At 36.5% G+C, this 23,682-nt stretch overlaps 1 protein-coding gene across 2 annotated transcripts in view; it reads right to left on the bottom strand.

The window, feature by feature from the left end:
• Positions 1-23,682, bottom strand: part of RNF13 (ring finger protein 13) — a 164,406-nt gene that overhangs the window by 108,456 nt on the left and 32,268 nt on the right. For both annotated transcript variants that reach the window (XM_077765892.1, XM_077765891.1), the window contains exon 3: positions 12,248-12,328. In XM_077765892.1, the coding sequence (XP_077622018.1) occupies positions 12,248-12,328 (81 nt within the window). The remainder of the gene's footprint in view (positions 1-12,247; positions 12,329-23,682) is intronic.

The following is a 23,682-nucleotide window of genomic DNA, read 5'->3' as shown; positions in this document are numbered from 1 at the left end:
TGATAGTCAAGAGCAAACAGAACCCAAAATAAGAGAAAGAATAAATAGCCACTTTCCTTACAATGATCCTTTGGATATGCATAATATAGACAAGTGGACAGACTTAAAGAAGTTGAATCACTTGCCAAGTGATTGAACCATAATTTGAAGCCCAGTAATGCTGACCCACAAAGCCAATGTTCTTCCCATATTATCACAGTACTCATCTTCACCGAGAGGAGGATTAAACCAGGACTACATTCCAGTTTTCCCTATTCTCAGCCCAGCACTCTAATAATTTTGCCATTGTGCTAATATAATCATCACTTCTATGGCAAAAGTTCACAAATGTTTATGAAAATGATTAGCAATCTAAGTCACCTTTTTTCTTCTTGTTGTACCTTTCTATTTTCCCCCTTATCCCCAAATCTTTCATTGTATTATGTAAAAGTTTGATATGTGGCTTACAGACAGCTGGTTTTTCAAGTTATTTGCTGCTGTTGAAGTTAACTATCATAACTTATTTGAAACCCTAGAGGACAGCTTTATGCTCACAAAGGAGGATCACAAATCACAGGCATTATCATCCCTGTTTTAGAGAAGAAAAAACTTAAGCTTCAAAGAAGATAACACACCTAAGAGTCAACTGCTAACTGATGGTGCTGTGAGTCAAACTGATTCAAATAATGTTTCCTTTCTTCAAGAACAGATTGTCTTTCAAATTTAATATAAACACAAAATGATTCAGTGAGATTGGTGAGACTAAAGACTATTCTTTAAAGCTATTTGGTGTTTTGTTTTGTTTTCTTTTGTTTAAGTAGGCTCCACACAAAGCACTTGAACTCATGACCTTGAGATCTAGACCTGAGCTGAGATCAAGAGTCTGAGGCTTAACCAACTAAACCACCCAGGGACCCCTATTTTCACTTTTTAAATTAAATTTTTTTTACTTCAATTCCTGTAGAGTTAAGATACAGTGTTAGTTTCAGGTGTACAATACAGTGATTCAACAATTCTATACATTACTCAGTGCTCATCGTGTTAAGTGTAGTCTTTAATCCCCATCACCTATTCCACCCATCCCCCCTAACCCCCCACCACCTCCCCTCTGGTAACCATCAGTTTCTTCTCTATAGTTAATATCTGTTCCTTGGTTTGTCTCTCTCTTTTTTCCTTGATTGTTTTATTTCTTAAATTCCACCTGAATGAAATCAGATGGTATTTGTCTTTCTCTGACTTATTTTGCTTATCATTATACTCTAGCTCTATCCATGTTGTTGCAAAAGGCAAGATTTCAACCTTTTCATGGCTGAGTAATATTCCATTGTATATACATACCACCACATCTTCTTTATCCATTTATCTATGGATGGACACTTGGGTTACTGACATAGTTCGGCTATTGTAAATAATGCTACAATTAACACAGGGGTGCCTGTATCCTTTTGAATTAGTGTTTCTTTCTGTATTTTGGGGGTAAATATCTAGTAATGTAATTACTAGATCATAGTCTATTTTTATTACTTCTGTTATTATTATGATAATATTTGTGCTAAACAAATATGCTAGGAAAGAAAAAAGCTCGCATCTTAGAATGAATTACAAGGTGTCAAGAAGGAAACTGGTAGCATCAAATCAAAGATAGTTCTATACGTACAGAATCAGTCTATAAAATGTTTCCCTTATTTCAATACATTTATCCTAACACATAATAATTATTTATTTTAAGAAAACATTTCTTGCTTTATACATGGATTCATTTTCAGATTCCGTTACAAAGCAAATTCTCTTAGAATCTGCTGTACTGTTATGCCAAAAATTACAAGCAAAACATACTCAGTTTGGGAAAGGAAAGATTAGGGAATAGCAGCCAGGCCGAACCCATATACTGAATAAAAAGAAAGAGCAGCTGTGAGTTCCAGTTCTGCTCCCTGTGGTGCCAGGTAACTTGACAGTTTTGCATCTCTGATCCATACAAGGTCCTGAATATAAACAATACTCCTAATTGAGACATATAAAATAAGATAAGCTAGTCATCAAGGTGTGAGGGTGAGCACAAGGGGTTGGTTTATCTCCAATTACTTCCTACTATCAGATAACAAAATAAATCCTCAAGTCAGGAGTTCTTAAGCCCCACGTTTTTTCCACAGAGCTTCGGAGGGCAAGAAGAAAACAGATGGCATAACTTACCCTAAAAATAGCAAACATCAGGCCACCAGATTCATAAATATGGCTTTTCATGCTCACTGAAGAACACTAATGAAACCCTGAGATAGCAAACTTCTCAATATATTTATGGACATTTTGGTCATTTCCTACTTCATAATTTATTTCCAAAAGGTCAACCTGAAACACTGTCATTTTAATTCTTTATTTTACTGATCCACCAGTTCACTGAACAAATTTGCTGAATCTCTACTATAATTCAGGTACTGCCAGAGATAAAGATTCTGCCTTTAAGAAATTTACATTCTGTGCCAGACACTGTATTACAACAGAAATGAGCATGATAAAGGACTTGTGAATACCTCTAGTGTAACATTCTCCTTCCTCATTTTACATCTATCAGCTTTTCAATTTATAAATTGCTCAGACAGGACTGAGAAAATACTTCCACAAAATTGCAATAATTTTGAATGCACATACTTCCCCAATATTTGATATACAAATTGTATAATTACCAACTATAAATCAATTAATAAATCTCAAAATAGAAACCCTTTTAATAATCTGGGGCATCTGGGTGGCTTAGTCAGTTAAGTGACCAACTCTTGATTTTGGCTCAAGTCACAATTTCACGATTCAAGAGAATGAGTCCCACACTGGGCTCTGTGCTGGCAGCGCAGAACCTATTTGGGATTCTCTTCCTCTCTCTCTGCCCCTCCCCTGCTCGTGTGTTGGGGGGGGTGCACACGCATATGCACGCACTTTCTCAAAATAAATAAATAAACTAAAAAAAAAAAAAGAAATCATCATTTCTGATAATGTATTCGCCCTGTCCTATTTTAGACATTCATTGCTTCAAGTCAAAGAAACATTTCAAATTTCAAAATAATGAAAAAATGTTCTTCACTTTAAAAAAATGTACTGGCAAGTCTAGCCAGGGCAATTAGGAAAAAAAAAAAAAAGGAGGAAGGATGGGAAAAAGGAAATGGAAGGAAGGAAGGAAGGAAAGAAAGAAAGGAAGGAAGGAAGGAAGGAAGGAAGGAATAATTCAGTTTGGAAAGGAAGAAGTAAAGCTCTCTCTATTTGTAGAGGGGATGAGTTTATGCAGTTGACCCTTGAACAGCATGGGCTTGAACTGCATAGGCCCACTTACACATGGATTTTTTATATATATATACAGTATGGTACTACAAATGTATTTTCCCTTCCTTATGATTTTCCTAATAATTTTTTTCTCTAACTTTACTGTATATTTTATATATTATTTTATGTATATAAATGTAATACATATAAAACTATGTGTTGACTGAACGTTTATATCATCAGTAAGACTTCTGGTCAACAGTATTAGTAATTAAGTTTTGGGAAGTCAAAGTTATACACACTTTTTTTGACGATATAGGGGTCAGTGCCTCTAAATCCACATTGTTCAAAGGTCAATTGTTTGCAGAAAATCCTAAGGAATCCACTAAAAAACAATTAGAACTAATAAGCAAGTTCAGCAAGGTTGCAGGATAAAATCAATTACTGCAGTAAAAAAATAAACTATTTCTACACACTTGCAATGAGCCACATCTGAAAAGTAAACTAGGAAAACAATTTTTGATACAACAGTATCAAAAACAAAATATGCAAGAATAAATTTAATATAAGTGTAAGACTTGTACACTAAAAGCTATAAAGCTTTGTTAAAAGAAATTAAAGAAGTCCTAAATAAATGGAAAGACAGTCCAATTTCATAGATAAGAAGACTTAATAGTGTTAAGATGGCAATACTCCCTAAATTAAGCTACAATTTTGATTCAATCTATATCAGTATCCTAGCTGGATTTCTTTTTCCAGAAACTGACAAGGTGATCCTAAATTGAAAATGTAAATTTAAGGTATCCAAAATAGCCAAAATAATCTTGAAGAGAAAAACAAGGTTGAAGAACCCATACTTCCCAAAGTGAAAACTTAGTACATAGCTACAGTAATCCAGACACTATGATATTGTCATACAGATACACAGATCAATGGAGTAGAATATAAATTCTAGAAATTAACTTCCATATTTATGGTTGACTTTTTTTAAAAAAAACAAGGGTGCCATGACAGTGTAATTAAGAAAGAATAGCTTTTTCAACAACTGGCGGTGAGAAAATTAAATTTAAAAACTTTTTAAAAATGAGGACAGAAAGCTAATCGATGAACTAGATGGTTGTTAGTATGACTTAAGGTTGTATCTTAAATATTCCTGTTTTTACTATTAATGCTGTTCATTAAATTCTTACCCAAAAAAGTAGTATCAGTATTACCTAATAATACAAGGTCATCTACAAACACATGTTTCATGAAAGCTCTTGAAGAGGAACACCTCTTTGTACAAGCTCCAGTCCACTGAAACTAGTAAGTATTATTTTTACAGACAGCAATAAAACACATTTTTATCTTATGGAGATGCTTTTTTGTTTTTCTTTCTCTCTTTTGTTTCCTGGATCACATTAGGTAACTGTAAATATATTCCAAACGCTTATCTGATCGCCTCTTGATTTTAGAATACTGGCTGTCCCGTCTAACTATAATTTATCCTGTTAAACATCTACTATACCTTTCATTATTTGATCAAAATAAGATTAATTTTGTTGCAAACAGAACTTCACTTTTATATGTAAATTAACAAGTATCTTCTCCCTAACTTTACTACTTCAAACTAATCTGCAGGCATAATAGCTTACTAATGACCTTGTCATTAAAAAGGGGGGTAAAGGGGCAACAAATCATGATGTCTAGGATAAAGCTAGGAAATAAGATCAATAATTCCTTTTTCGCTCAAATTGATATTGAAGAGTTAAAGAGATATTGTAACACATCTATTTGTAATCCTTTGGTTTTTCTATTATCAAATCTAATTCCTAAAAATAACGTAATTGATAAAAATTTAAAGACTGTTGTCTTGAGTTTTACTTAACACATAAGTAGTTGTCAGGATTTTGATTTTCTGACACTCAAGCTCTATAAAGAAAGGCCATCTATTATATGTTTCCCATTCAACATACACTGATAATACTTCACTCCATAGACCATATCTTGACATTTTAAAAAACAAAATGACTGTGCCCTCTAGCGGACAAGACCTTTTAGTAAATATGTTACACACCATACCACCATCATAATCACATCACTGTCATGCTTAAGAAAAAAATCCAGTCACATACTGTCACTCCATTCTAAACACTTAACCAACATAAAGTCAAAAGCTCAATATGTGGTATACTTACAGGATGTGCTACACCCAACAAGATTGTTTCTCTAAAAACAAAAGGAATTCTAAGTGGATTGAGCTTATGTTGGGATATACATATCCCCTAAAATCACTTTCTAAACTGACAAATGGTTAATACAAGCCAGTAAGGAATATTTATTCACATTTTATATTCTGTAGTACTTGACAGATCCTCTAAGAATATAACAGCTTTAAACATGTTAATCACTGAAAAGAGCTCTTAACAAAATCTCTGATAGCAAAGAGTTCAGAAACAAATACAGAAAGTAAATCTGTGAAAATTTAAGAGCAGCAAAGAAATTCCCCAGTTTTGTGAACAAAAGTGAATCCTGACTAAAAAGAATTCTTTGGTAATGAAGCAAAACACTTAACTACTGATGGAAATGGTCAGATTCTAGCTATGGAAATTATTTCAGTATTAAGTATTCAAAGAGAATGATGACTGCCAAAAAGGGATGGTGTAGGTAAACATAAAATACAACAGTACAAAGTAGTAAGAGTGTTAGTACTAGTAATTAGTTTTTCTGTTAATTTCAAAGACAATGATCACAGATTCATTTATAAGAGAAATGAGAAATATATTGAATGTGGAAAATTTTCATTATTTAATTATGGCAAATTATCACTGAGACAAGAATGGGAATATTATCAAACTCCCCAGAGTAGTCAGACATTCTTATATATCAGCAGTATAAAGAATACCTATTTCTCAAATCCTTGCTACATTTGATATTGTTAGACTCTTTATTTTCAGTAATCTCTGAGTGTGAAACGGCATCTAGGTGTATTATAAATAAGGAGAGATTTTTAAAGATATAATAGCAAAAAAATCCCTGATATTTTACATATCTACCAATAAAATAATGAAAAAACAGTGACATATTCATAAAATGAAGTATTATGCAACAGTTAAAATGAATGCAGACAATATAACAATACAGATAAACTGCAAATATAGTGTTGGGTTGAAAAAACAACAGTTAAAAAACCAGAGCAAACAAACTTTAAAACCAGGTACAATAATTTTCATTAAGATTCACATAGAAGGTAAAAAGTGTTTTATAACATAAATGGGAAGATCTAAATTTCAGGATAATGATTATCTAAGGAGGAATATAAGAGAACAGAATTTGGAAGAATGAAAAATGATTTGGGACACCTAGATGGCTCAGTTGGTTAAGTGTCCAACTCGATTTTGGATCAGGTCAAGATCTCATGGTTCATGAGTTTGAGCCCCACATAGGACTCTGTGCTGACAGCACAGAGTATGCTTGGGATTCTCTCTCTCCCTCTCTCTCTGCCCCTCCCCCACTCACACTCTGTCTCTCTCTTTCAAAATAAGTAAATAAGCACTTTTTTGAAATGTTTCAATAGCACTGGTAACATTTTATTTCTTCTGAAAAAAAAAAAAAAACAACCCAGCATATTATTAACATCTAGGTGGTAGGCATATAGGATGTTCTATTATTCCCTTACTCTATTCTCTGTTTGACATAATTCATAATTTGGGGACACCTGGGTGGCTCAGGTGGTTAAGCACTGACTTCAGCTCAAGTCATGATCTCCCAGTTCATGGGTTCGAGCCCCACGTTGGGCTCTGTGCTGACAGCTCAGAGCCTGGAGCCTGCTTCTCGCTCTGCCCCTATCCCACTTGTGCTTACTCTCTCCCTCACTCTCTCTCTCAAAAATAAATATCTGTTTTAGAAAAATGAAAGAAGAAATATTTCATAATTTTTAATAAGTGAAAGCAACCTAAACACAATGACAACCAATGACATAAAGGATCAGTTACATTATGGTGTAATTCAAATATTGTAAAAAAAAAAACAAAACAAAAAAAACTGTGTGATGACATGAATGCATATATATTTACATGAAAAGATATCCATGATATTAGATATGATATTGCCAAATTTTAAGAAGATACAAAATAGCATTTACAAACACATTTTTAAAATGGAGGAATAAAAGTGTCTATAAGAAATTCACATAGTTATACCCAAGTCTACCACTGCAATCTCTTGGTGGTAGAATTATATGATTTTCATATTTTTCTTTATACATGTCCTATATCCTCTCCATTTTTATGGTGAGCATACATTGCTTATAATTAGAAAAATATTTTTTCATGGGAAGAATAAAAATTTGCTTTTACCATTTCAAATTGAGAAAACTAGTAAAAAAATCTAATGAAAAGAACTAACTGAACAAACAACAAAAATGTCCAATAACGAAACAGGGAAGTTTGGGGAAGTGTGCTGGGTTAGAATAGCAGACACGTTAGCCTTCTTTGATTTATAATGTGGTAGGAAACTATACAGGACAGTGTGGGTGAGTCCAAGAATAATGGAAGAGACTAGGGCCCAAACTGTGGAAGAAAAAGAGCCAAGGTCAGATTTTGGGAATTCTACATAAGATGGGAGGGATAGGTGTAAACTTTCCATGCTTTCCTTCAGGCTCTCCTCCCTCTTACTCCCTTCACACTTCTTTTCCAAGTGATAAATTGTCATTATTTTCCACATCTAATGAAATGCTCTGTTCCCTCATAAAGTTAATAAATGAATGACAACGATTACCTTTGAAATTAATAGGAAAAGCTTTATTTTAAAAGCTCAAAACTCAGTGAAGAAGTGTTCTTTTTGTACCTCTGTGCATTTGAAAAATTTCTTAGGTTTCAGAATTCCTTTTGTGTATGGTGTGGTTTTACTTCTTATTTTAATGTGTCATTTCCTTATTTATCCTTTGAAAAGGGAACTCTGACCTTTGTTTCAGTCTACAAACTGAAGCTCACATCCTGACAGTTAACAGTTCCTAGGAGTGAGGAAGCCAAGTATATATATTCAGCCTATAGAAGACTTCTTCATATCACAAAACTACCAGTGTTCTCAGAGGAAAAATAGAGTAGCTGCTATTAAGCATCTTCCCTACAAAGAAAGCAAATGAGGCATCACAAACAAGGCATCCAAACAACCACATTTCCTTGCAATGTTTGCATTTTCCTTCACTAGAGAAAAAAAATCTTCTAATCTCAAGCCTTTGTATTAAACAAAATCATTTCTTACGAAAGAATCCCAAAGTTAACTAGTAAATTTTCAAACAGTAAGTCTAGTTTGTGGGAATTAACTAGTGATAACATACGGTGCTAATTTAAAAATCATGATTAGGAGAAATAAATCATATATAAGGAAAACCCTTTATTTTGTACCTTTGTTTCAAATACTGGGAATGATACAGTCGAAATTGTGAATTTTTCCGATGCTCCCCACTCCATACTCATGAGGTCTTTACCAAAATTATTTGCTGGTGTACTGTAAGATGGGCCTCTATTGCGATCTTTTGATCTTTTGAATATGAATAACCAACTATTAGAGCATTGTTGAATAGTCAAGGTTTTATGTATTGATTTGTCACACTAGCAAGGTCTCCTACTAGACTCTTGGTTTATTATCAATACAGCTGGAATAATTTAGTTACACATTGAAGGCCAGTCTCAGGAGGATCAAACTTTTCTAGGTTTCTTATTGCTATACTTTTAGGAAGTGACTTGACAAGTAGAGGAGATAATGATGATTACTAAAAAATTCAAAACAAGATCTGTCTCTAAGGAAGCCTTAATCAGCAAGCCTAGCATCTGATTTCCTGAGTATAGCTATCAATGACAAATCTTATTTTCCGCAAAATATCTTTTGGGCTAGATATGCCATGATCATTGTATACAGTATTGTAATCTAGTGTTTTGTGTATGTTCTTCACGTTATGAGGAGAAGACATAGACGATAAAGGTGTTGGAATGCAGATTTGTCTGCATTGTTCTGAGCAATGTCAAGCCAGCCATGCAAATATAGAAGCTGTCCACAATGATCCAACAGTTTGTTACAACAGTCTCTCTGTATTACCACTTCCTGGGCTTGCCTGATATTATCACAATGCAAAGAGTAGACAGATATTTAACACTATTCTTTCTTTGACAGTGAATAAACAAATTTGTCAAAATACCTTTTAAACTGTATTTACAATAATAATTTAAATTGAATTTACAATAGCATAGTAACAGAGGAGCACCAAAAAGACTATGGTTATAGGGAGTCAATGAAATTCTTTAAATAAGCTTACTAAGAAGAAAGGCTCTTCAGTAAAAGGATGGTCTGACTCCTTAGGCTGAATGAAAGAAAGGATGCCAGCTCAAAATAATTGGTATGCTGAGAAATGCAAATTAAAACAAAATAATACTTTTTGCCCATCAGATTGGAAAGGTTAAAAAGACTGATAATATCCAGTGTGGAAAAGGGTTTAGAAAAATGGGTATTCTCTGGGGCACGCTGGGGGCTCCGGTGGTTAAGCATCCAACTCTAGGTTTTGGCTCAGGTCATGATCTCATGGCACATGAGGTCAAGGCCCTAGTCAGGTTCTGCACTAACAGGGCATAGCCTGCTTGAGATTCTCTCTCTCTGCCCCTCACCCCCATGAGCACTCACTCTCTCTCTCAAAATAAATAAATAAACTTTAAAAAAATTGAGTATTCTCAGGCAGGGCTAATAGAAATAAGTTAGTACAGCCTTTTGGAAAGGAAATTTATTTTATCTATGAAAATTTCAGATGTACACACCCACTGACTCCTCAATTATACTTCTACACCTCTACCCTAGAGGAATAATTTAATTTTGGATAAGAAACCAAAATATCAGTTCATGGGAAATGGCTAATAAATTATGGCCCTTCATATTACAGAATACCATGCAGTGCTTAATAGGAACATGCTAGACCTACAGGTGCAGCTGTGAAAAGATCTCTTAGACATAATGCTAAGTGTGTGGAGGCGGGGAGAATCAAATTTCACAGTAACACTATAGTGAAGATCTGTCATTCATAATGCCCCAAATGTTCTGAACCCACTTTCTCCACACTATGAATTCTACCTTCCCAAAGTAGACTAAAACTACGAAAATAAAAACAAGAGCAGAAACTATAAACTATATTACCCAGCATCTATCATAGCTAGTATTAAAGTACGTGGCTAGTAACTACACGTGGCCTACAGTCAATCAGAAAAATCAAGGTGTTAGATGTGAGACAGAGTCTGGCAAAGGATATCTCTTTAGCTTGGGTGGCGTGTCAGTGGAGGCAGGATGTTTTGAGGTAAGACCACAGAGGCTTACTGATGGGAGAAAAGGTGATGTGCTTTGAGGGTCAGTGGCTGTATCAATCCTTTATCAAGCCATTTTTACAAGGAAGTTCTAAGTTTTGTTCCTAACAATTTGGAAACTGCTTTTCCAGGGTATGATGCTCTGGACATCGTTATCCCTTCAAAAATCCCCTTCTGGGTAAATTACCTAGAACTGATTCTATTATAAAAATTAAGAAACCTTTCATATATACAAATGGTAATCGCTTATGAACTCCATGAGTTCATAAATTTATGAACTAAAAAGCACCACATATTCAGAAAAAGATCTGAAGATCTGTAAGATCACATAACACCCTGATGTTTAACACTGAAGAGGAAAATGGGATTGATACCTATAGATGAGGAAGGGGTGACAGCAGGCTTTTCCTTTTTCCTCAGTATACTTCTTTTCTGTTTAAATATTTTTACAGTAAGAAATAGTCTTACAATGCTGGTAATTTTTTTAATAACTTAAAATCTTCAAAAATATTAAAAGCTGATATGCCCCCTAAAGGTACCTGCCATCCTAAATGACAATAATAGTTTTACGGTACTTAAATGTGGAATTTTAAGAAAGAACAACCTGAAAACATCCTGTGGTACTTATATACACAATTTCATGTATTCTAATTTACATAACATAAAAACCTCATATTATCTTGTAACGGGGAAGGACTTTCTAACCATAACCCCAGAGGTAGAAGGAAAGCATAGCAATTTTTAACTACATAAACAAAACTGCTGAAACTGTAAACAAAGTTAAAAGATGAAGGACAAACCAGAAAAATGACCTAAAATACATACAGCAAATAATAGATTAATACACAGATAGCAAAAGACATTAAGATGTTCAATCTCATTAGATTTTTTTTGTCAAATAACTAAAATTTGGTAATATTTAGTACTGAAGAGGGTGTGGGGGAAAAAAGACAGTATCAAACACTATTGGTGGGATTCTAAATTGTACCAAACTGTCAAAGGGCAATCGGAAATATACAATAAAATATTAAGTGTGCTCCATAACAAAGCAATTCTACATTTGGAAATGTATCTTATGCAAATAAATAGGGAAATACAAAAAAATGAAGACATTCATTATAGCACTGTGTATAATAGCAAAAGTTGCACAACTTAAAAATCCACATGAAAAATTAAGCAAACACATATTCAAAAATCCATAGTATTACATGATAATGCAAAACCATGCAGCTACGGCAAATAAAACCATAGATCCTTCTCTAATACCATGAAGTGATGTTCTAGACAGAGAATTAAGTGGAAAAGCCTGGAAACCAAGTGGCATGTTTGTATCAGTGTTACATACAGATTCATTATATAAGCAAACATTTACATAAATATATATATACACATATATCTTAAACACACACACACACACACACACACACACACAAACACACACACTTGGCACATATCTTAGAAAACAGGTCTGAAATACATACCAAAATGTTAACAATGGCTAGTTCAGAATGATTTAATCATAAGTGATTTTTACTTTCTTTTTTATACATTTTCAATAGTCTGAACACTTTACAAATAAGTATTTATGCATTTTATGATAATAGTAAGAATATTTTCATTCTTTAAACAATTAATGAACAAAAATTACCTTACTAAATACCTTGTGCTTTTACCATGTATTACTATTTTCTTACCTTTAAACCTTCAGCAGGAAGTCTATAACCAAATCTTGCTGGAAGGTCATCAAATGTCTGAGATGCATTTTCAAAATTATACTAAATATAAAATTAAAAACAATTGAGTTACAACCAAGTTACACATAACACTAAAAACAAAAGTTTAAGTCATGATTTCTACAATTCTAATCCACTATTACAGCTTAACAGGAATCAATTTTGTAAGTGTACACTCACTAAAATAGCAAGGAATATATATAATTTCCTACACATACAACTGCATAAATTAGATTCTAATTTCACATAATTATTAAATAGCACCAATTCTATTAACATTATAATACCACTTACTGCTTCCTAAGTTTTCCCCACAATTTCCTAGCAAAGAATTTTCTTTTTTTTTTGTTTTTTTTGGGTTTGTTTTGTTTTGTTTTGTTTTGTTTATTGAGAGAGAGAGCACGAGCGAAGGTGCAAAAAGAGAGGGGGGCAGAGAGGATCCGAAGTGACCACTGACAGCAGAGATGCTTGAAAGNCAGGCTCCAGGCTCTGAGCTGTCAGCACAGAACCCAACGTGGGGCTCGAACCCACGAACCGTAAGATCATGTCCTGAGCCCAAGTCTGATGCTTAACCGACTGAGCCACCCAGGACCCCCCCCCCAAAAGAATTTTCTAAACAGATTATTTTCCTGCAAGAGTTCCATTTGACTTTCTCTAAAGAGTCTGATTTAATGGAAGAAATATACAGGATATCCGGCTCTAGCTACGAAAGTTACCTTTTCCCCAGAGAAAGAAGCAGCATCCAATCATTTTTAAGAAATCGTCATTTGGGAGGAGATAGTGTGGCAGAGAAGTATAGGAACCTGGATTTCCCTTATCCCTCAAAACAGCTGTAGGGAGGTCAGAACACTTGGAACACCCACGAAATCAGTCTGCAAAGGGACAGGAAAATCTCCACAGGTGGAGGGAAATAGGTTGGCAGAACCGAGGTGCATGTATGTGAATTGGGGGAGATAAAACGGTGGCATAGACACAGAGTGGGGGAAACCCTTCTGTGGAGCGACAAAAGGGATAGAAAGAGAGGCTATGGAAGTTCCGTACTGTGTCCTGTCAGGACAAGAGAAAAACCTCTCCAGATCACAGATTAGGGGACAAGAAACAGGGAGCGTGCCAGTTTCCACTTTGTAAACAGCCTTAGGAGCTGAAGATTGGAGTTTTCAAAAGTGTGGGACTTTGTCTGGACTGGAGCCGCTGCCAAGGGTGGGCACCTGGGGAGGAGGGGAGCCAGCCCCAGGAGCGGTGGGATCTCAGGGGGCACTGGGAGAGAACAGTCCCTTCCCTGAGTTCTGTAGGGAGAGGATGTATTTTGCCGCCTCCATGGACAAAAGACCCCGCAGGTGAGGTGCCAGCCAGGGGGCCTTTGTTGACTGGGCAGAGAGGCACTACCCCAGAACCAGGTCCACGCAGTATGGGATCCTTTAAAACATCTGGTTTTGAACCCCAGCAGAATGCCTAGGAGACAAGGGGGGCTGTGGTCCAGGGCAAGCTGACCGCCAGCACTGCTCTGTGAGGGCTACCTGAACAGCGTGGGGTTGAGACACCCAGTCCAGGGATGAGAGATTGGGGCGTCGCCATTTTTCTCCCCATCACCAACACAGCGGGGCTTCAGGGAACAGGACAGCCGGCCCTGTGGAGGCGGGACCGCTTGCACCAAACCCCGCCCCTCGGTGCCTGGCACCCGCGTATCTACTTGAGCAGGACTGACACTGAGTGAACCAGACCGCCTCTCCTCCAGACCAGCGTGGCCACCAGTCCCAGGCACCAACAACTATCCTGTTTCATATGTTAGTCTGGTTTTCTTTTTTCTTTTCCTTTCTTCTCTTCTCTTTACCCTTCTTTTTCTTTCCACCGCCCCTCCCCCCAACCTTTTTGTTTCCTTTGGAATCAGGCTTATTGTTTCGGATTTGAGTTTTGGTCAATTCTTATTATACATATCTTTCGTTCTTTCTCTGTTCTGGTTGCTTGCTTAATCAAACATTTTTACTCTATTCTTTTTACACTTTTTCTGTATCTCCTTTATTCCACCCCTCCCCCCCACTCTTTCTCTCTCTCTCTATCTCTCTCTCTCTCTCTCTCTATATATATATATGCCTTATAGTTAGTTTCTTTGATTCTCTGCCTGGTCTTTTTTTTTTAATTCACCTCTTTCATTTATCTCTTTGTATGGGATAAGTTTCCCCCTCACCCCCTTTACTTTTTTTCCGGGGTTACTTCAACAAACAAATCAAAGCACACCTGGTAAGAGGTCTAAATGACTCATTACTAAGAGCAGCGGGATAGAGCAGCCAAATCCAACAGAGTGCACACTACACGCTGTAAAAACACTACCTTAAGTGCCAGGCCCTGTACAGGGTATATGACCCCTTTTTAACGTAGTAGTACTCGCAGGTGCAGGTTATAACAAGCTATTAAAATGTAAAAGACAAGAAACTAGCTAAACTGACTAAACAGAAGAACTCTCCTCAAAAGAAATTCTGAGAAGAAATGACAGCCAGAGAATTGCTCAAAACAGATATAAACAGTATATCTGAACAAGAATTTAGAGTAACAGTCCTAAGACTAATAGTTAGCTATTAGAGCGCATAGACAGCAGAAAATCTATTGCTGCAGATATCAAAGACCTAATAGTCAAGATGAATTAAGAAATGCTGTAAATAAAGTGCAAATAAACTAGATGCAGTAACACCAAGGATGGAAGAAGCAGAGGATAGGTGAAATAGAAGATTAAATTATGAAAAATGATGAAGCTGAAAAAGAAGGAAAGGAAATTACTAAACCACAAAGGGAGAATTAGAGACCCAAGTGATTCAATGAAACAAAATAATATCCTCATCACAGGAGTTCCAGGAGAAAGAGAGAGAAAGGGTCAGAAGGTTTATTTGAACAAATCATAGCTGAGAAATTCCCTCATCTGGGGAAGGAAACAGACATCCAAGTCCAAGAGGCAGAGAACTCCCCTCAAAATCAACAAAAACAGGTCACCACCATGACATATCATAGTGAAACTGGCAAAATACAAAGATACAGAATTCTGAAAGCAGCTAGGGACAAAGAGGCCTTACCCCACAAGGGTAGACACATAAGAGTAGTAGCAGAGCCGTCCACTGAAACTTGGCAGGCCAGAAGGGAGTGTCAGGAAATATTCAATGTGCTGAATAGGAAAAATATGCAGCGAAAAAACCTTTATCCAGCAGGGATCATTCAGAATAGGAGAGATAAAGCCTTTTCCAGACAAACAAAAACTGAAGGAGTTCATGACCACCAAACAAGCTCTGCAGGAGATCCTAAGGGGGACTCCGTGAGTGGAAAGCAGCAAAGACTACAAAGGACCAGAGACATCACCATAAGCACGAAACCTACAGATAACACAATGACACCAAATTCATACCTTTCAATAATCACTTGAATGTACATGGAATAAGTGCCCCAATCAAAAGACATAGAGTATCAGGATGGCTTAAAAAAAAAAATCCATCTATATGCTGTCTACAAGAGACTCATTTTAGACCTGAGAACATCTGTAGACTGAGAGTAAGGGGATGGAGAACCATCTATCATACGACTGGACAGTGAAAGAAAGCCAGAGTAGCCATATTGGTATCAGGCAAACTACATTTTATGAAAAAGACTGTAAAAAGAGATGAAGAAGGGCATTGTATTATAATTAAGGGGTCTATCCATCAAGAAGAGCTAACAATTGTAAATGTTCATATTCCAAATGTGAGAGCACCCAAATATATGAGTCCATTAATCACAAACATAAACAATCTTACTGATAAGAATGTGATAATTGCAGGTGACTTTAATACTCCACTTACAGTAATGGGCAGATCATGTAGGCAGAAAATCAATAAGGAAACAACAGCTCTGAATGACACATTGGGCCAGATGGACAGAATACACATTCTTCTTAAGTGCACATGGAACATTTTCCAAAAGAGATCACATACTGGGTCACAAAACATCCCTCAACAAATAAAAGAGGACTGAGATCATACCATGCATATTTTCAGATCACAATGCCATGAGACTTGAAATAAACCACAAGAAAAAATTTGGAAAGCCTCCAAATACATGGAGGTTAAAGAACATCCTACTAAAGAATAAATGGGTCAACCAGGAAATTAAAGAAGAAGTTTAAAAATGTATGAAAGTAAATGAAAATGAAAACATAACAGGGGTGCCTGGGTGGCTCAATCGGTTGAGCGTTCGACCTCGGCTTTGGTCATGATCTCACGGTTTGTGGGTTCGAGCCCTGCGTCAGGTTCTGTGCTAGCAGCTTGCTCAGAACCTGGAGCCTGTCTCAGATACTGTGTCTCCCTCTCTCTCTGACCCTCCCCTGCTCATGCTGCCTCTCTCTAATAAATAAAAAAACGTTTAAAAAAAATGAAAATGAAAACATAACAGTCCAAACCCTTTGGGATGCAGCAAAGGCAGTCCTAAGGGGAAAATATATTGCAATTCAGGCCTATCTCAAGAAGCAAGAAAGGTCGCAAACACATAACCTAACCTTGCATCTAAAGGAACTAGAAAGGCAGCAGCAAAGAAAGCCCAAAGCCAGCAGAAGAAGAGAAATAATAAGTATTAGAGCNTAAACAATATAAAATAAAAAAAACCCAGAACAGATCAATGAATCTAAGAGTTGATTTTTTGAAAGAATAAACAAAATTGATAAATTTCTAGCCAGACTTCTCAAAAAGAAAAGACAGAGGACCAAAACAGATAAAGCCATGAATGAAAGAGGAGAGAAACCAACCAACACCACAGAAATTCAATTATTAGAGAATACTATGAAAAATTATATGCCAACAAACCAGACAATCTGGAAGAAATGGATAAATTCCTAGACACCCATGCACTACCAAAACTCAAAAGGGAATACGTAGTAAATTTGAACAGACGCATAACCAGTGAAGAAACTGAACTGGTTATCAAATCTCCCAACAAATAAGAGCCCTGGGCCAGAGGGCTTCCCAGGGGAATTCTACCAGACATTTAAAGCAAAGTTAACACCTATTCTTCTCAAAGTTTTCCCAAAAACAGAAATAGAAGGAAAGCTTCCAGACTCATTCTATGAAGCCAGCATTACCTTGATTCCCAAACTAGACAGGGATGCCACTAACAAAGAGAATTATAGGCCAATATCCCCGTTGAACATGGATACAAAAATCCTCAACAAGATACTAGCAAATCAAATTCAACAGTATATTAAAAGAATTATTCACCATGATCAAGTAGGATTCATTCCTAGGTGGCAGGGCTGGTTCAATATTCACACGTCAATCAACATGATACATCACATTAATATAAGAAAGGATAAGAACCATATGATCCTGTGAATCAATGCAGAAAAAGCATTCGACAAAATACAGCATCCTTTCTTAATAAAAACCTCAAGAAAGTCAGGATAGAAGGAACATACCTTTAACATCATAAAAGCCATATATGAAATGCCCACAGCTAATATCCTCAATGAGGAAAAACTGAGAGCTATCCCCCTGAGATCAAGAACACGACAGGGATGTCAACTCTCACCACTACTGTTTAACATAGTGTTGGAAGTCCTACCTCAGCAATCAGACAACAGTATGAAATAACAAGCATCCAAATTGGCAAAGAAGTCAAATTTTTATTCTTCGTAGATGACATGATACTCTACATGGAAAACCCAAAAGACTCCACCAAAAAACTGCTAGAACTGACACATGAATTCAAAAAAATCACAGGATATAAAACCAGTGTACAGAAATAAGTTGTATTTCTATACACCAATAATGAAGCAACAGAAAGAGATATCAAGGAATCAATCCCATTTACAGTTGCACTAAAAATCATAAAATACCTAGGAATAAACCTAACCGAAGAGGTAAAAGATCTGTAAAAGATCCACTCATATGTGGAAGCTGAAAAACTTAACAGATGACCATAGGGGAAGGGAATGAAAAATAAGATTCAGAGAGGGGGGCAATATAACAGATTCTATAGAAAGCTTATGGAAGAAATTGAAGACACAAAGAAATGGAAAAACATTCCATGCTTATGAATTAGAAGAACAAATACTATTAAAATTTCAACACTGCCCAAAGCAATCTACACATTCCATGCAATCCCAATCAATATAGCACCAGCATTCTTAACAGAGCTAGAACAAATAATCCTAAAGTTTGTACAAACCACAAAAGATCTCCAATAGCCAAAGTAGCATTGAAAAAGAAAACCAAAGCTGGAGGCATCACAATTCTGAACTTTAGCCTCTTCTACAAAGCTGTAATCATCAAGACAGTATGGTATTGGCACAAAAACAGATGCATAGATCAATGGAATAGAATAGAGAACCCAGAAATGGACCCACAAAATATGGCCAACTAATCTTCGACAAAAGCAGGAAAGAGTATCCAATAGAGAAAAGACAGTCTCTTTAGCAAATGGTGATGGGAGAAATGGACAGCAACATGCAGAAGAATGAAACTGGATTACTTTCTTACACCAAGCACAAAAATAACTTCAAAATGGATGAAAGACCTAAATGTGAGATAGGAAACCATCAAACCTTAGAGAAAACAGGCAGCAACCTCTTTGACGTCAGCTACAGCAACTTCTTACCTGACATGTGTCTGGAGGAAAGGGAAATAAAAACATAAATGAACTACTGGGACCTCATCAAGATAAAAAGCTTCTGCACAGCAAAGGAAACAATCAACAAAACTAAAAGGCAGCCGATGGAATGGGAAAAAATATTTGCAAATGACCTATCAGATGAAGGATTAGTATCAAAAATCTATAAAGAACTTACCAAACTCAACACCCAAAAACCAAATAATCCAGTGAAGAAATGGGCAGAAGACATAAACAGAAACTTTTCCAAAGAAGATATGGGTGGTAGGTTGGGGGGGTAGGGAAATGGGTGATGGGCATTGAGCAGGGCACCTGTTGGGATGAGCACTGGGTGCTGTATGTAAGTGATGATTCATGGGAATCTAATCCTGAAGCCAAGACTACACTGTATGTTAGCTAATTTGACAATAAATTTAAAAACAAAAAAATCTTTTCCTACCCTTATAGGTATAGATTCCTATGCTACAATATCTATTAGTTCTCTACCACAACAGAGCAAAACAAAGCAAGGATTCTCTATAATTGTGGAAGCTAACAGTAATGATAATTGTGAAATGAGTTTGTTGTATTATTTAAGAATGTTTAATCTGCTATAGAGAAAACAAGAGAAACAAGGAGGATGGATGAAACTAAGCAACCTGATGTATTAGAAGTTAAGACAGCTTTCTGTAAACAGTAGGCCAAAAATAAATAGAAAAAAAACAGAACACACTGTTTTGAATATAGGTAAAAAGGATGGAACAAAGTGAGACTGTTATGTATAGACAGCAAAGGACAGTACGAAATGATCAAGCAAACTTTATTATTTAGTGTATTTATTTAATTTATTGAGAGAGAGGAGGCGCACACTCACAAGCAGGTGAGGAGGCAGAGGAAGGGAGGGAGAAAAACGGAGAAAGAGAGAGAGAGAGAGAGAGAAAGAGAGAGAGAGTGTGTATGTGTGTGTGTGTGTGTGTGTGTTACGCAGGCTCCAGGCTCAGAGTGCAGAGGCCAATGCAAGTTTTGATCACACGACTCTGGGATCATGACCTGAGCCAAAATCCAGAGTCAGATGCTAAACCGACTGAGCCACCTAAAGCAAACATTAAATGTTCATAAAGCATGGACGAGATCACAAATCCAGATTGAGAGCATTGTCATGCCTCAATCAAACAACCATTGGTGATCCCCATTCTAGCCTGTGTCCTCTGCCAGAGACCAGCAGAAAAATAGCTCTGCGTGTAATAGCAGGTTATAGCTATGTTCAGATGTAAATATTTCAAGTCTCTTCAATAAAGCAAACAAATTTTGGATCTGAACACCTTCCGTCTGGCAATTCTCTCTTGCTCACCCTCAACTCAGGTCCTGGTAACCACACTGTCACCAGAGAAAGCTGATGTAGCCTAGAGAGAGACTAGACATACTCATAATGGTAATATAGGATTTGAGCTGCGTGGTTCCTGCATTTCACTTGAATCTTATCCTGAGTGTCTTAACATCCCCATCTTTTACCTGTACTTCTCACTGTAGGTTTATAATTAATTCAATAAAATATGTGATTCAAACATCTGAATTTGGTATCTGAACGTATCCATTACCTCTGGGATAATCAGCCTGGCAGTATACTTGGAGCCAACATTGCTTCAGGGTAATTTCCTACTGTAACAATAATTTATATTTGCAGAGTGCTCTGTGGTTCACAAAGTGCTTTATAGTCACAAAGGGGTTTTATATCCATTACCACCATGTATCTTTTAATCTCTTAATTAAAAAATCTAATTGATTTAAGGATTGAACTTAAGAAAGTTGCTTAACTCCTCCAAGACTAAAGACACTACTGTAAAATAAAGAAATTGATCTAGATCAATATAGATAGACCAAAGAAAAGACACAAATGTGTGCAGGCAGTACTTTTTTGAAAAATGTACTTTTAAATTCAGGAAATGGAAAATCTACAACTGCACTAAGTTTTTTATTTTATCACTTCTTATTACTGAGGAGTTTCACTCTTTTGACTAAATTTTCAGAAATAAAATCTCTAGCTTGAACAACAATACTTGTAACACTGGGACCTGGAATAAGTTTTGTCACTGAGTGAGATCCATTTTGAAATTGATTTGACTTTCCTTAACAGCAAAACAAGGATTGTCCCACACTGCCTCCTAAAATCACATTGTTTAAAAAGGAAAACTAAATACTTCTATTATAAATAAAACAAATAGAAACATCTTTAGCACAAAAGTGCTTTACTTTAGTACTGGAGGGTGGACTGCTGCTCATGAAATTAAAAAATGCTCACTGTTGGGGTTCCTGGGCATGGCTCAGTCAGTTAAGTGCCTGATACTTCATTTCAGCTCAGGTCATGATCTTGGGATTTGTGAGATTGAGGCCCAAGTCAGGCTCTGAGCTAACACTGTAGAACCTGCTTCAGATTCTCTCTCTCCCTCTTTCTCTGCCCCTTCCCTACTTGTGTGCATGCATGTGCACTCACACTCTCTCTCTCTCTCTCTCAATATAAATAAATAAACATTAAGGAAAAAAAAAAAAAGAACATTCCCTGTTAACATTTTCGAAGTAGAAAATAAAGTTACTCCTCTCTGGAATCCCATCCTTAATGACTGCCATATAATAATTTTAATCCAATTCCTTTCAAAAAGTCTTTTCCTTAACCAATTCTGTCCTTCAACAGCAGCCTTAACAGGTGATTTAATTTGATTTAGAAAGTGACAAATGCTAACAATTATTGAGCATTTATGAGATCATGCTAAACATCTAACAGGTGTTCACTTATTTAATCCTTAAAAAATCCCTATAAAGTCAGACACTATTTTATCATTCTCATTTTACAGAATGGCCACAAAATGTTGACAATAACTTGTTCTAGGGATACCTGGGTGGCTTAGTTGGTTGAGTATCTGATTCTTGGTTTCAGCTTGGGCCCTGATCCCAGGGTCATGGGATCAAGCACTGCTGGGGCTGAGCATGGAGCCTACTTTGGATTCTTTCTCTCTCTTCCTCTACCTCTCTCTCCTGCTAGTGCTTGCTCTCTAAATAAATAAATAAATTAATTAATTAATTAATTTAATCTAAACAAAAGAAAAGAAGTTGCTCTAGTAAGTTAGAGGAACCAGGATTCTCACCCAGGCAGTCATGTCCCAGAGCCCTGGTTCTTAACTCATTGCCCCACATTGTCTCTCGTACATTCTCATTTCATAAGTAAAAGGAGACTTAAGAGGTTTGAAGCTATTTGTCCAAGGCAATGCAACTCTAGAGTGGCAGAACTGGAATTCAATTCAGTTTCCACATATGCTGCAGGAGCTCTTAACAACCATGCTATATAATCTGATCCATTCAGACCACTAACCACTGGGTGCTTCTCTCTTACTCTGCCCACTGACTCTCACAACTACCTACCAAGAAGTAAATTCTCTCTGACAAATTCCTACAACAGAATCAAAAGGCAGACTGGGAATAAGTCAAAATTGGGTTGATTCTCTCTGAAACCACATTAAGATAGACACTACTTTTCAATAAGATCATGGCACAGCTCAGAACTAATAGGTCACTTGTAGCCTATGTACCTGAGAATAGTCAACATCGATGTGGTTATTTCTAAAGTGGAATGCCTCCGCCAAATATAAAGCTCCATGTTTGTAGATATAAACTTACATAATTAATAATGTCACAATTTTGGGTCAGAGGAGAGAGATACGAGGAGATAAAAGATGATGAAGATGAACTGCTAAAGAAATAATAATCATCTAAAGTATCGGGGTGGCTAGGAGGCTCAGTCGACTTAAGTACTGACTCCTGGTTTCGGTTCAGGTAATGATCTCACAGTTCATCAGATGGAGCCCCACATCAGGCTCTGCACTAACAGGGCAGAGCCTGCTTGGGATTCTCTCTCTCTCTCTCTCTCTCTCTCTCCACCCCTCCCCCACCCATGAGTGCGCACACACTCTCTCTCTCAAAATAAATAAACTTTAAAAAATCAAGTAGTAAAGAATAAAAGAAAATATGAAAAATTAAATCTCCAAGGAAAAGTTATTAATCAGTTGAAACATTTATTGAATTCCTACTGTATATAACTCTCACTCAGCACCAGAAACAAAATATAGTAAGACACAGTCCTGCCTTTCAGGTACTCATGATCTAGGGGGGCTTACTGACTAGTCAGCAACCCACTATACTTGCAGCTCCATATTCTCTTAGAACGCTAACCAGTTGGACAAATACTGTTGTCAGGGAATTAACAAATGGTAGAATTCAATCACCAAAAATAAAATAATCTGAATTTTATCTTTTCAAAAGCAGCATCCTAATACCAGTCCAAAATGGACCAATCTGATACCCAACTTGTTTAAATCTCTATTACTACACATTCAGATTTTAGGATGCTCTTACTCACTTAAAAGGAAAAGCTAACGTTTTCTGGCTCTTGACTCACTTCCTTTTAATACGTATGTTACCGGATCTAGTTCTTCTGCTTTGATATTTAGTTCCTCTTTTTACTAGTTACATGCCTTCACCATCTACTCCCCTCCAACTACTTCTGCATCGTCAGCCTTCTATCCTTTAGTGTCGACATAAAGACCAGATTTAGGTCCCATTCTGATGGTTCCTTCCCTAGATGATATTAACATACATTCCACATTTACCTGCCTGACACACAGGGAATACTGCTGGCAAGCATGGACTGTTCTTCTATACCTAATATTTTATATTGTGTCTCCATTAACAAAAAAGCAAACCTCTTGGGCAGTCTCATACACTGCTCGAGGGAGTGGATGAAGGATGAGAAG

Source organism: Crocuta crocuta, unplaced genomic scaffold (genome assembly GCF_008692635.1).
Source record: "Crocuta crocuta isolate KB4526 unplaced genomic scaffold, BGI_CrCroc_1.0 scaffold54, whole genome shotgun sequence".
NCBI lineage: Eukaryota > Metazoa > Chordata > Mammalia > Carnivora > Hyaenidae > Crocuta > Crocuta crocuta.
This window is presented reverse-complemented; position numbering and strand designations above follow the sequence as displayed.